The 15,767-nt window shown below is 39.8% G+C and overlaps 1 protein-coding gene across 32 annotated transcripts in view; it reads right to left on the bottom strand.

Annotated features, from left to right (window-relative positions):
- Positions 1-15,767, bottom strand: part of TENM3 (teneurin transmembrane protein 3) — a 1,314,113-nt gene that overhangs the window by 111,171 nt on the left and 1,187,175 nt on the right. For all 32 annotated transcript variants that reach the window (XM_042015030.1, XM_042015032.1, XM_042015041.1 and 29 more), the window contains one exon: positions 8,310-8,548. In XM_042015030.1, coding sequence (XP_041870964.1) covers positions 8,310-8,548 — 239 coding nt within the window. The remainder of the gene's footprint in view (positions 1-8,309; positions 8,549-15,767) is intronic.

The raw sequence follows: 15,767 nt of genomic DNA, 5'->3' as shown, positions 1-15,767 counted from the left end.
TTCTCGCGCCACTAACAATAATAGCAAGTGACATCCACAACACCAATCAAGTATTAACACCCTGCACTCTTGAAACAGTAATATTATGCTTTGCACTTAATCTGGAACACAGCAACAAGATCTTTGCTTTAAAAACATCAGCCAAAGGCATTATCCACAATGGTATTCTTGCAAAAGACAAACAAGTATATTTCATGTTTATGCTTCAAGACATAGATGTTCAATATGTTTAGATTTTGTACTATTTCAAAAAAGATGTTAAAAACATTTTCAGCCCAATAAGGTGGTGAAGCACAACAACTTCATTTTTGGACTAGTCATTCTATCTCTGTCTCCCAGTCTGGAAAGAAAGAATGTGGTGAACATAAGAAATCACATTATTATTTACAAAATATTTCCACTCTAAGGAAGCCAAATGAGCTCATCACCAATGCTACAAACATTATATGAAACTCATACCGATATCTAAAACTCATAGCTTTGGGATACCAAGGAAAATAATTTGATCTCATGTTAGACAGAGCTGAAAACCTCTGCAACGCATGAAGTCATGGAAGTACTAGCTGTAATATTAAGCCTCATGTTAAAGCAAAAAACCAGTGTGGAAAGTCACATTTGTATATGAATACTGCCATTTACCAAGCACATGTCAGGAATGAGTGAAAGGAGTTGCCTGAACCAATATTAGCAAGGCACGGGCTACATTTATCAATTATCTGGCTGTTATGATTCTGTTTTTAAAGATTTTTAAGTACTGAAATGGAAGTAGGATCTTGGTACTTCAGACTTCAAGGGCTATTCTAAGGTCCATTCAGGAGTTAAAATCCTTTAGAAATATCAAGAGGTGGTTTTCTAGCTGTTAAATAATTGTGCTGTACTACATTCATCGGGTATCTGACTATATACACTGAAGGCCCAGTTGCCCAGCGACTACACATCCTCTGGCCTGCCTTCTAGTTAAACTACATACTTGCTCTTCTGGCAGGAGAGAGCACATGTGGCACTGCTGTCTAAAACAACAGGCAGGCAGATTTTGTCAGGCACAGAGCAGAGCCACATGTGCTGGGAAGGCAGAGCCCTACACATGACAGTGCCATCAGAGGCAGGTTCTGGCTGCCCCTGACACTCGGAGCTAAGAGAGATCTGGAAACGTCCATTCCAGACAGAAGAGAGACATCACTATGTACCTAATCCACAGCTTCTTGATTTGAGAGGTAGCCACTTCCAAATCCCACCAAGCTTTAATTTTGAAAAAAAAGGATGACAAGGAGCATTGCTGCTGCCTCCAAATGCACTAGAGACAAACAAAACCTTCTTTAAAAACCCCAGGGATTGTTAAAATGACTAGTCAGTCTGCACTTTGCAAGAAGTGATGTACTTTCTGCAGAGCTGGAGACACTGGCTGTCTTCACAAATCCAGATATAGGCTGGATCTTGCTCACAAGAATATGTGAGAATATGAGCAAGAATATGAGAACAGCAATGTGGTTCCGCAAAGTGCGTTGGTGCAATCAGACAACGCTAAGGAGCCATGCTTAGATAGCTGGCATGCTTTCTCAGAAAGATTTACATAAAAGAAGTTTCCCTGCTGTAGATTTTTGCATAGTAGTTTGAATACATTGTGATATGTAGATTTGGTAAACTGTAAAATCTCAGAGCACTTCCTTCAAATGATGACAACAGATCAAAAGGAAAATCAGAATTTTTTTTTAAAAGAATCAGATATATAAATATATTAGTTTACCTCATGGCTTTAATTTGTTGGAAAAAGAAATGGGCTGAGAGCATAAACCTGGCTAACTGTAAAAATCTGCCACATATCTGTAGACAGGGAACATATTTCCAACCCACACACCTCAGTAAAGCTCCAGACATAGCTAAGGTCCCAGCAAAGCTGAGTGAAACAGACAGAAATGGGAAGAGAATGAAGAAAGCCAAAAGTTCTTGATGAAACTCTCAGTGACAACAGCATTACAATACTCAAAATTAAATGCATGTCAAAGAGAAAAACAGTATCCATAAACACATAAGGAAAGTAAAGGTGATTAATGGCAATTAAACCATATTCTCCCTCATGCCTGTTAATTACAATACCTATGCTGGGTATTGTAATAAAAATTTCATTTAAATGGCATTATTAACTAAGTTGTTTTCCTTATTCCTGGCAGTAACTGAGCTTTACAAACAGCAGAATAATGTTAACTTGGCATTGCAATCAAAAAGAAATATTAAAATGTTCTTTATTGATAAAGTAAAATAGATTATTTTGGTTACAGGTATATTTAGTCATTGTTTTAGTCACAAAATTCAATTCTGTAATTGTCATGGCTCTAAATCCATTACTTTTGGGGAGAGTGGTTCTGCCCTACTATGACTTCCGTGCCTGAACTCAACAGGAAGGGCATCTCATCCTCTGCAATCTGGGAAGAGATGTGCATGCCAGCAGCGGTCATACTAAATCCTGAAAATATGGGAGAATCACAGATAACAAACTCAGAAATAGCACAGAAGACATAGAAAGCTAACCTCAGTCTACAGAAACAGACAATAATTTTTAACAATTACTTAAAACTCACCTGCAGATAGTTACACACTATCTTTCACACTGTGCATACTTCTGATGTGTCAGTCTCCTCTAATAATGAAACTTGTTTGCTATTTCCCCCTTTTCTTCCTTCTTCTCTTTCTACCTTAAAACCCCTTAAGTTGCTCTGTTCTTATTCTCGAGAAGTTTCTGAGATAACTCTGAAGATAGTTGTGCATTATTAGAAATATACCAGCATATAATGTTCAGCTTCTTTTTAATATCTTGGGATGATGATAAAACAGTAACATTTTTCGAATGACAAAAAGCATGGGCGTATATTATAATAATTGCAGAATAAGCACAATGTAGCTGTTTTTATACAGTGTAGGAATTATTAAAAATCTGTAATTATCAAACATGGTTTTCTAGCCTGGTATCTTTTCCATTCACATTTCCTTTGAAATTTGCATTACGATTGTATGGTCATCTGTGTCATAGCAGAACCCAAGTTTTTCGACTGCTTCCCATAGAATGAAATATCAACTAAAATACATGTTTTCCCAAAAGACGTTTCATCAGTTAAATCTAAATGTTAGCTTTCTTTTCTATCCAAAATGGATTTACTTAAGTAGCAAAAAAGTACTGATAGATAAAGAAAGCGGTGATAAAAAAATGATAAAGGCAATAGTGACAAAAATAGTCATGTGGCCTTTTTAGTGACATAAAATTCCTTTTTTCCTTTTTTTGTTTTTGTTTTTCTATTCCTCCTACAGAAGAGATGCCCTTCTGTTATCACTGACATGTAAATACTTGTTTTATCACCAAGAATAGCTGGCTGGCGTATATTTTTGTTCTGACCACTGACTGCTGAGATAAGGCTAACAAAATGATCAATCCCATGTTACGCAAGGAGTAAAATGCTCAATGACTTGAAAGTATGACAGGTTGTTGTGAAGCAGTCAGGACAGGAAAGGCCTGACTGAATAGCTCAGGTCCTACTGTGCATTCAAATGATGTTTTATGTTCATAGAAACTTATTTAGCAGACATAAGGCAAAGTTCATGAGAGACGCACGCAATTTTTCAGTGTACGACTCTTCATGCTTAGCTGACTGAATCTGGTATCATGCAATTCCAGCAATGACTGAGGAAAACTGCTCCCCTCTTCAGTACCATGTACAGTGAAAATGGCAGTAAATTCTTGTATTGATTTAGACAATGTCAAGACAGTGCCATCGGCAATGGAGAATCAATTGCCAGAGCAACTCCTGGGGAAGAAAGAGGGGCTCTGAGGTCCCCAAATTCTCATTAATTTCATCCATTAATTGCTGAATCCACACTACAGCAGAAATAATTAGTACAGTACAAATCAGTTTGTTAATACAGCTGGTCAGAGTCTGTGATATGTAACAACATATTGGAAACAACTCTTTCTGACTGGTTAGTTCTCCATAATTACACAGTGGATTTTTCTGTCAGGAAAAAATCACATCCAAGAACAACAAGCTCCTTCCCTTAGGAAAACCCGAGTGGACAAGAAAGATCCCAAAAAGTGGAATTGAAGGATGGTGGTTACATATGAAACTTTGACTTAGTGCTCATTTTTGACCTAGGAGGTGCTCTACAGAACTTTCCTTTCATTCATTTGCTGCAAGAGATGGATGCCAAAGGAGGCCGAAAGCCATGGGGAAACAAAGGAAAAAGTTCTATGTTGCCTCCACATTGTAAAACGGGACTCTCTTTCTGGCTCACACGTGATCTCTCTGTACCAAGTTGGTTAAAGCTGTTAATTTGTATATAGAAAGAGGTCAAACAAAGGGAACTTCACACTTCTTACTCTTTAATGGCTTATATTTAATACTGTTCTTCCGAGTCTTCCAAACAGGGAAAAAGATCCTAAAATCTTCACGTTGGAAAAAACGTTGCTTCTTTCCTTGGTTGCAAATCTGATTACAGACAGAAGTTAAGCAAATGAGAAGCTTAAAGAAATTCCAGTGTAAACTTGATCCCAAAATGAAGCAGTTTAAATTCTTTACTCCCCATTTTATAATCCATTATTTCAGGGAGTTTTTCATTGAATCCTTTACATTAAACTAGAGCTGTTTTTAATTCCTGTCTTCTATATGTTGCTGCACTATCTTTTGGTTCACCACTTCCATGTTTCTGTTGCTTTAATTCTTTCTCAACCATTTAACAGTGGATGAAGCCTCTAAACAAAGGACCAACATTTTCCACAACTCGCTTCTATTTTCTCTTACAATTAGCAGGTCTAATTGACAGGAATAGTAAGCTTAAATATTTTGTACATTGCAGAACGGTTGAGAGAGACCACGAGGGCTAGAAATGCAAGTTTGGCATGGGAAGACTTTCCTTTATACTGAAATAACATTTCCAACTCCTTGTGATCCCCAAGACTGCATTAAGTGGTTTTAGAGTGTAGTGTTTGCTCCGGTCTCTACCCATGCTGACACTCTCTGCTCTCACCTCATCTTTGCAGACTTTGTAAATGTAGGAGTCTTTCCTGTCAGAGTGATGGAAGAAGTGCAAGACACACCAGACTCTTGATGCAGCTTCTTCCTCTGGCTGGGCTAATTGACGGAGCAGTAATTGACTGAGCAGCTCTGCAAAGGCAGACATGAAGTCTAGCAAACTGTCTCTTCTGCCTTATGTCGCCTGAGCAGAGGCAGCAGGATCTCAAGTCACTTTCTCTACCCCATACTCACTGTAACTAAAATAAGCCTGGGCATGACATGTTCATCTCTGCAATTCTGAGACGGGCCTGGTTACACCACCACTCGGAGTGGTCAATTGGCCCTTCAGTCTGCAGCTGCCACAGTCACACAATGGACATCAGCCTCACTATGCTCCTTATCAACGTGTACTGGCATATTTTGCAGCAATCACGCTGTATAACAGGTGATTTCCCAGCTCTTGACAGTGATACTTCATACTGAATTCCTTCTTTCATGCTACAAGGTGGTAGCATTTTCACACTTGTGGCAACATATCTCTGTTCAAAATATGTCTCTAACTGGCTACACAAATGTGACATGCCACTTCAGCTGCTGTAAACTTCAGCAGATGCCAGACCACTGTACTGGAAGCATGTCACAGGGTGCTAGAGGTCACACAATACTGCAAGCCTTCCCTTTTTATGTTACAACTAATTTCCCACTCAGTCATTTCCCATTCACACCTATGTTATGAAACATGTCTCCTCTGATGACAGACTAAAAGTGAGTTGGGGTTGTTCAGCCTGAAGAAGAGAAGGCTCTGGGGAGACCTTAGAGCAGCTTTCTATTATCTAAAGGGGACCTGAAAGAGACCTGGAAAGGGACTTCTCACAAAGACAGGAGAAAGGGGAATGGCTTTAACTGAAATAGGACAGGTTTAGATTAGATATTAGGAGGAAACTCTTTGCTGTGAGGTGGTTAGACAACAGAACAGGTTGCCCAGAGAAGTTGTGGATGCCCCATCCCTGGATGTATTCAAGGTCAGGTTGGATGGTGCTTTGAGCGATCTGGTACAGCACAGGGTGTCCCTGTCCATGGCAGGGGGTTTGGAACTAGATGATCTTAAAGGTCTATTTCAACCCAAACCATTCTATGAAATGGTTAACTAAGATGAAGGAGTGTTTCCATCTTACATTAACGATTTGTACTGATTTATACTTGGATGGCCTATTAAATGGAGAATATTTTTGATATTACATCTGCAGAGATGGGAAAACCACATATATGAATGAGTGCAATCCATTCGTGATTTTATGGACACAAAGTTCCCTAGAGAGCATCTCTGAGTGCTGAATTTTACATTTAGATTGCTGAGTTAGCTGAAAGATGTGTAATATCACCAGTAGGCATTGAGCTCCCTATTGACTGTGGGCAGAGGAAGGCCATTGTGCATTGTTTATTTCAGCAAGGATGTGAGCTGGCGTGCACCCATGAAATGAAATGTTGTACAGTTAATTTTTTTTTTTATACAGGGTATGTGAATAAATGATGTGTGGAGCTTTCAGCTCTTGCTCACTGGAAAGCTTGGTTCTTTTTCCTGAATACAGGAATAGAGGTGCATTAGACATGCTTATATTTCTTAATGTGCCTATGGGAGAAATAATCTGGTACAGCTATCTTCCTGTGCCCCTCAGATTCATAAGTAATCTGGCTCTTTGGGGCTAGCAAAGTGTAGAGCTCAGCTCACAATCAGGTCTCCAGTGTTTTACTATATGCATGGCTGTTTTTCCCAGCTCCTGACAGTGATACTTCATCCTGAATTCTTTCTTTCGTATTTATGCATTTATTTAGTAGCAGATGTTTACTTCTGATGATTTATGAGGCAATACCACAGAGACTGAGCACAATTAATGTGTTTTGTAAGTGGGATTACTTCAATCCCATTAAAAAAAAAAATCCAGTGTCAAAATTTAACTTTAAAACACACCTTTAAATTCCTTGCACATTGACACAAAATAACCACAAATCCAATGATTGAAGGAGGCTGAACAGCAGCGGCCAGGCCTACATTTGCATGTATGTCTTTTGCTCTTTGGGTCTGGCAGCTGAGGTGGAAAGGGTGCTCAGGGGGCTCAGCTTTGCTGGGTCAGAGGGGAATTTCTCCAGCTACTCAGCAACCCAGTTTCTTGCATTGTTCACAGGAGTTTCAGCTCAGTAAGAACTACTTCAAAGGCTCTATACAGCTTATGCTGCATCTTGCATTGAAATGCAACAAGCTTGTTTGAATGACGACAATGAGGATTTAAGGATCGTAGGGCCTTCAAGGCTCTATTATAAATTAACACTGATTTTAAAAAGAGGGCAGGAAAGAGAGATTGACTCTCTTCTTTCTATTTTCTTTCCTCGACTCCTTAAGACTATAAACTTGTGTGCAGCCAGTAACCAGACCATTACACTTTTATTTCCATAACTGTAGTGACCTAAACTTCTAATTAATAAATCAGTTAAAAGAAAGTCTTTGAAGACCATTTACGGACTCAGAGAGGAAAAAAATCTGTAATCTGGACAAAGATGCAGAGGAAGTTGGGAGTGCAAAATGATCTTGTTCTGTTCCTTTATTAAAGTCAAGGACACATTTTCTCATAGCCAAGAACTGCTCCTATTAACTGCCTAAAACTCAAATTATATAATATTTATAGTGAGCATTTATGAAAATAATTAAAAAGATTAAGAAACGAAGGAAATCTTCTAAAATAAAATTTGGGAAATGGAATTTAACAAACAAGTAGAGAAAAGTGACAATAATTAAAAATAAGCAACCCACAAGAGAGGAAGAAGTCTACATCTTCACTGCATGTTGTCCTTTTGGACAATTGTTTTCCCTATTTCACAATCAAACATCTGTATTAGACTTTTGCGCCAGCTTTACACACAAACATACATGTATGTAATGATGAAATACATGATAGTTAGCATTCCTAAAGATTGTATTTCTGCAAAATGATAGCTCCAAAGATACACTGCAAGTTATATTCACATAATGGAGTTTTTACAGCCTATATTTTACACATACTTTCACAAGAACTTGACCCCACATAATTTAATTGTAGTTCAAATACTTCTTTGAAGTTAATTCACTGAATGAGCTACAGAATGCTTGCAAAATATTCAAATTTTCTGATTTCTCTAAACAACTGTGATTTTCCATTAAATCCTTGTGGCTTTTACTGTTACCAAAGACTTTGCTATTTAAAGGTTAGTATGTCACAGTCCACGTGCAATCCACCAGACACCACTGTTCATAGTGACAGTTAAAAAAATGGAACTCACCTATAAAGTAGGACAGCAGTATTGCCAGCAGCACTGAGACCCCTACAGCACAGAGTGCAGTACATTTCCAGCTACAGTACTTCGAAGACTTCTTGAATTTAAAAGCACTTCTGGATAGAGTGTTCCTAGGTAGTGGCCGAGTAGGAGGGGAATAAACAGAGCCGGATGCCATTGTGTACCCTGGTGTTGCAGTACTGAACAGCGGTGTGGTCCCTGTTCCTGTTTTGAATAGGAAATGCCTGTGAAAGAAAGAGCATATGGTAAAGTATAAAAGTAAATAAAGCTGGAGCACAGGCAATCATAACTCTTTTGTTTGATGTTGCCTATTTTTCAAATAGCTAACAACATCCAATCTACAAAGGGTCATAGAAGCAATAACTTGTCATGACGCTCACACATAAAAAGACACTAACTAAAGACCAAAGCCCCCCAGACATTAATACACTGGTATCAGGAAACAGAACTACCCAAAATACAGTGTAGCAGGGAGGAAGTCTCTCATAGTTTATCCAACAAGTAGGGACAGGCTTTCTGCTGCTGTTTATTTGTGTTGGCTTCTGCAACAGACTGCAGAGAACTGCATTAAAAAGTCAATAATGTGACTGCAGCCCACACTACTTATCACAGCTTTCCTAGGTTAAGTACAAGGAAAACAGCAATCTCTCAGTTATAATCTTTTGGCAACTTTTCCAAAAATAGTCAGTTAAAAATTTTTTTTGGGTGTGTCTTAAGTACTCAGAACTCACTAATTCACATCTACTTGCACAAAATCTTCCCATAAAAAGATCTGATTATGGATGCAGCAGCTAGTTACAGCATAGGAGAAGTACTCTAAAGAAATATATTTACTAAGAAGACCAAAAACCAGCAACAGATAAGAAAAGCAAAGTCACAGTTAAGACACACTGTGAGTTAGCAGTTACCAGTTTACTTTTTCAATTAAAATTTCTGACGGAAATATTACTCCCTGAGCTTCTCTATGGTAGAATCCTTTAATTTCAGTTCATGCAATCATAATTACTTTGAAAGAGCCTCTAAGCATGGCATATTCTACCTGGAGTTTTCCTCCAGATGCACGTACCCAACTCTATGAACAACAAAACCTCATTCAAAGGAAGGTCTTTGCACCAGGGGTTTCCCACCGATTTGTTATGTTGGCAACTCTGTAGCATATGGCTTGCCCTTACTTAATTACGCTGTGCAAAATGAATAGATTACATCTAAAAATAGTGAAGCTTACTGTGGAGACTTTGAAGTTACCAACTGCTCAGCTAAATAGAACCAGAAAGGTGTTTGGGTTTTGCCATAGCTATGAGACACTCATGAATTGCGGATACCCAGCTCCTCCTGAAGGTAAGTGCATGCCTACGCTGTATTTGCCTACTGCCTGTCACTTATACAGCATGGGTCAGAGGATCTAGCACCAGCTGAGCTGGCTGTGCATGGGAAAAGCCCTTCTAGTTACACCATGTGGCACTATGAACTGCTTCTTAGCTGATGGGGCTTTGATTCTCTGGGACACATGCTTGGATTCTTGCATAGTAATGGACCAATTTACACTGTAGAGACACTAGAAATTAATTTGCCCCACTGCTGCCTGAGAAAAATACCAGCAGTTGATAAACAAGGTTTGTTGTTTACAGGTGACTTTGCTATGGGAGGTTAACAGATGAATTAGAACATCTTGGCATAGGCCTTCTACTTGAAAATACTTGCATTACAAACATGATTCCATGAAATATTTTACCTAGGTTACTTCATTCTGAACAAATTAAACTTGATGGCAGCAACAACAGAAGGATATGCACTAGATCTACTGATGCACAACAGCATATCCCAAATTTTTCTGGCTTCTGAGCTCAGAGTATAACCAACAATCTCAAAAGACAAAGTCCCAGTGGCTTAAATCCTGTCTAAGAAGGTACTTCATTAAAAGTTGTGACATTTTCAATGTAGCAAACACTAAAATAATAACTAGCCATATGTAAAAATGTTTACACTTTACAACAGCATTACTTCGTACACATTCACAGGATCATGTAAATTCATTAAGTCCTGATAAAGTGTCTTATTCACTTGACCTTTATTGCTCTTTTATTCCTGCCTACATATGGTAAATGCTCTGTCCAGGTGTATTTCACAAACAGTGTCTACACAGATCCCAAGAAAATGCCAAATACAAAGGTAGCTGTTCCCCATTCCATGTGCAATGTGTAGTGTTTTAGGGGACAGAAGGAAAGCCATACAGTAGATACAATAACACTCCTCCTATACACCAGCTTCCATGTTAAAAATAAGAAGCTGCCTGACCAACCTGCAATTTTCATATCCTCCTTCTCTTGCTGTTAGACTCAACAGACTAAAAGTGGAAATTGGCATTATACGAGCACTTGAATAGAACTCAAGCTTTAACAAAACAGTGCAATAGAACACTCTGCCACTGATATTTTCCTTTTTTTTCTCTGAGAAAGTGAGAACTGATGTTGGCTTTGGTAGACCACAGACTACTAGAGACTGTAATCCATATTCTCAAAGCCTTTCAGGAGTTAATCCCATAGATAAACTCAAGAGATGACAGCAATGGTGTGAACTGTCATAACTGTGACAGTCCACCTCAGGCATCAAGGTAATGAAAGAAAATTGTAACTTTTATATGTGAATCTTCGAAAAATGTAGGTCAGAAATGACCCCTAAGATCATTGAGTTCAACTGTTAACTCAGCACTGCCAAGTTCACCACTATACCATGTCCCTATATGCCACATCTACACATTTTTTAAATACCTGGAGGGATTATGACTCAACCACTTCACTGGGCAGACTGTTCTGATGCTTGACAACCCTTTCAAGGAAGTTTTTCCTAATAGCCAACTGAGGAGATATACTTACAGCTTTTTACCGGCTAGGCTCATAGTTCAATGCCTTAGCCTCGGGCAGCCTATAGAGGTAGCACGGGCAATCCAGCATTTCAGGAGCTCTGAAAGCGGCAAATGGATTAGCTGCAAATCTGATACTACCAGCAGAAGCAAAGAGGGAGAAATATAGCTTTTGGTCTGCCTAATTTCCGCAATTAGAAGCTTTCAAATAGAAACAGACGACAAGATGTTCGCAGAAAGGGTTGCAAATCCAAAAAGGGCAGGTCCCCCCTTGGTCCTTTCTTTTATTTGGAGAAGGGGAAAGGGGAGGACTGGGGGGCGGACCCGGGGTGGCCGGCCAATCAGACACTGCTAAAGAGTTGGAGTTACATTTGGTTTTGCCTGTGCTTGGAACAAAGGGGTTCAGAGCACATGGCAGAGGCAAGTGTCTTGGGGAGGGGGAAGGGAAGCTCAGAACAGGCAGCAACGTCAAACCTAAACTTCCCCCGATGCAACTTGAAGACATTTCTTTTTGTCCTATGGCTTGTGATGTGTGAGAAGAGACCAACCCCCACCTGGCTACAACCTCCTTTCAGGTGGTTGCAGAGAATGGTAACACCACCCTGAGCCTCCTTTTCTCCAGGCTAAACAACCTCAGCTCCCTCAGCCACTCCTCACAGGACTTGTGCTCCAGACCCTTCACCAGATTCGTTGCCCTTCTCTGGACCTGCTCCAGCCCCTCAATGTCTTTCTTGTAGTGAGGGGCCCAGAACTGGACACAGCACTCGAGGTGTGGCCTCACCAGTGCCAAGTACAGAGGGAAGATCCTTCCCTGGTCCTGTTGCTACACTATTGCTCATACAGGCCAGGAAGCCTTCTTGGCCACCTGGGCACACTGCTGAATCATGTTCAGCTGCTGTGAACCAGCACTTCTAGGACTTTTCTGCAAGACAGCTTTCCAGCCACTCTGCCCCCAGCCTGTAGTGCTGCAGGAGGTTTTTGCGACCCAAGTGCAGGACTCAGCACTTGGCCTTATTTAGCCTTATACAATTGGCCTTGGCCCATTGATCCAGCCTGTGTTCCTTCTGTGGAACCTTCTACCCTCCAGCAGATCAACACTCCCATCCAGCTTGCTGTCTCTGTGAACTTGCTGAGGGTGCACTCAATCTCCTCATTAATAAATCACTGGTAAAGATTGTTGGTAACAGACAAAGCATCACCATCTGGGCAAGGGAGGTGATTATTCTGCTCTGCTCTGCACTGCTGTGGCCTCACCTTGAATATTGTGTGCAGTTTTGGGCACAACAATATAAGGATATAAAGCTATCACAGAGCTTCCAAGGGAGGGCCATGAGGATGGTGAAGGGCCTTGAGGGGAAGCCGTATGAGGAGTGACTGAGGTCACTTGGTCTGTTCAGTCTGGAGAAGAGGAAACTGAGGGGAGACCTCATTGCAGTTACAACTTCCTCATGGGGGGAAGAGGAGGGGCAGGCACTGCTCTCTCTGTGGTGACCAGTGACAGGACCTGAGGGAATGGCCTGAGGTTGTGTCAGGGGAGGCTTAGGTTGCATATTAGGAAAAGATTCTTCACCCAGAGGGTGGCTGGGCACTGGAGCAGGCTCCCCAGGGAAGTGGTCACAGCACCAAACCTGACAGAGTCCAGCAAGTGTTTGGACAACACTTTTGGGCACGTGGTGTGACTCTTGGGGATGGTCCTGTGCAGGGCCGGGAATTGAACTCAATGATCTTTGTGGGTCCCTTCCAACTCAGCTTATTCCATGATTCTGTGAAATTAAGCAGGACTGGTCCCAATACTGAGCCATTGGGAACACCACTCGTGACTGGCCACCAGCTGGATGTAACTCCATTCACCACCCTCTGGGGCCAGCCATTTAGCCAGTTTTCTACCCAGGGAAGAGTGCACCTGTCTGTGCCTTGATCAGCCAGTTTCTCCAGAAGAATGCCGTGGGAATTCAACAGTAGGAATTCAGGAATGTGTTGTCTTAGGCAGCACATGGCACAGCTCCTCACTTTAAGCTATTCTCCTTTGCTTTGAATCCCATGAATACAACACCAGAGTGGTTGCACTGTCTGGCTGAATGCTGAGGGAAAAATAATGACAGAAAAGTCAGTCTGGCATCTTCATGTGGGTTAAGAAAATTTGTTTGGATCTCTCTATTTCTAATGAGTGGAGTTACTAACAAAGTTGTCAGAGACTCTCCTGCTACATTAACTCCGAGTGATAAGTATTTAAAGTGTAATGCTATCAGACTTGCACATCTTGTCTGCCTCACTGAGCCATGCCAAACTGTTTCTATGAGACTCTTAGAAGGATATGGTATCTGACAACAAATCCAGGCTGCTTCCAGATAATGCTGAAATTCTTATGCTCTTGAAATATAATCCATCCACAAATGATTTTAATTATCTATATATCTATCTACCTTGTATTTTCAAACTATGGAACTCAAATAGCTGATTTCCAAAGCCTAAACCATTTGCACTACTTGACCAGGCACTGACTTACGGGAAATTACACTATGTTTCATCTCATAGGGAGCTTATTCCATCTGCAATAGTGTATCTTCCCTTCAAAATTGATCACATAACATGCACTTGCTAGATCTTCACGTAAGCAGCACTTTAAATATTTTATTAAGCTATGGCGTACAAAAATCCAGTGAATCATGCTAATATTTTACAAGACAAGCCAGTTCTGTATTATTAAATAATTCAGTTCAACTTTTTAAGCAAATAATATTCTACTTTTACATTTACTCAATATACACTTCTGCCAACCTATTCAATAGATGTTGCTATTAAAAAGTGCAGCTAATCGTAACATTTTAGGTGGGAAGTATTCAGTACCTAACAAATCTAAACTACAGACTGGTAGCAAAATACAAAGTTATGCCATAAACTAATCCTTGGATGCAAAGACAGCTGGGAAATACCCTTATTTCACAAATGGCAGGCATTTTAATTAAGCTTTTGCCCTTACAAGAAAAGACAGAAATACAGCATCAAAAACCTCAAAGGCATCCGCTCAGAAAACAGAGGCATGTGAATAAAAGTAAAATAATCATGCTTTTAATTTAACTCAGTACTCTTTGAGCACCAAGTGCTGGTGTGTACTGGCTGACATGCAGATGGTTTCTTCCTTCTCACACTGGCGAGGGGAGAGAATTCACAGCAAATCACATTTTCTTTGTGCTGCCACTTCCTCTGTGGAAAATCGAAGCATTCTCTACTAAATCCAGTAAACAGGAAAACAGAAGAGGGAAAAGAAGTGATAAAAGCCATCGATGAGTTTGGCAGAAAGATTAAGTTAACTGAAAACTGTGTCTTCATAGAAATGGAGATAGACTATCAAAATATTCAAGGACAGTGAGACTCAGCCCAGAAGCCCAAATACTTTTGATATAAGATAGCCAGGTGTCCAGCAACAGAAAAGTGATTTAGAATAACTTGCTTTATGCAAGGATCTATGACAAGAACTTTTGACCACAGTTCAGAAGAAAATGGATACTATGCATCAATGAATGCAATATTACATAAACACGTCTGGAAGGCCCTAGACTCCAGACAGCCAGAAGTACTATATAAACTATCACCAAGCAAAAAGGAATGTTACACATTAATTTATAAATAGACTGGTCTCAATCCGAATAGAGTAACTGCGTAATTTTAACATTCCTAATGCAATTTTTACAGTAGATACATGACTTTTTTTTTAGATTATTCTGAAATTGCTTCACCTTGCTAAAGAATAATTTCACTAATTTTGGGTATCAGATATATATAGAATACTTTGCAATACTTGGAAGATGTAAAAAAGCCTACCTTATAATTTCAAGTAACTTTTTTGGCAGCATTTTAGTTCTGTTTTAAATTATTTCATACAGTGCAACCCTGCCAACAGAGTGCTGAATCACATGGCAAGTATGTCACACTGTATTAAAAGTCACACAGGACTTTTACAAAATTTGTACTAAATACGGAATTGTGAATAAGGCCCAGCAAAATTCTACTGAACATCTCAAAATACATCAGAATATGCATCATATTTTATCACCCTGCCAGTGAGATTAAATGGCAGCTATTGATATTTTGTGCATTACTGTTTAGTTGACAACTGCTATCATAGAATAAAGGTCAATATTGCTAGGCCTTATGCATATACAGCAACTAAACACTCCTCATCTTAAGAGCTAAAATACCACTGATCCAGAATAAAACTGTATTCAGAAAATATGTGTTTAAAAGCCCTGAATCCTTTTGTGTATCATTGTACACTAACAGCACCTGAAAAATATGATAGAGAATAAATCTATTCATTTGGTCATGTTCCTGAATAGAGAGATTCCACTGTGATCAGTAAAAAATGTCCTAGTGCTACTGCAGAATAGGTTTTCTTGCAGCACGGTCTCCTATACTGTCCTAAATGCAATGTTTGGCCTGTTCCGTGATGATCCAGTCAGTGATACATGGCTCTTCAGATCATTACACTGGAAGACAACTGAGGAAGAATAGCTCTAACACTCAGAAGACTGCACTACAAAAGGCATCCAATGTCAGAAATGATCTCTGGCCTGTACTTCTGA

Source organism: Corvus kubaryi, unplaced genomic scaffold (genome assembly GCF_017639235.1).
Source record: "Corvus kubaryi isolate FWS band 111438036 unplaced genomic scaffold, C.kubaryi_AGA036_p1.0 split3-131, whole genome shotgun sequence".
Lineage (NCBI taxonomy): Eukaryota > Metazoa > Chordata > Aves > Passeriformes > Corvidae > Corvus > Corvus kubaryi.
This window is presented reverse-complemented; position numbering and strand designations above follow the sequence as displayed.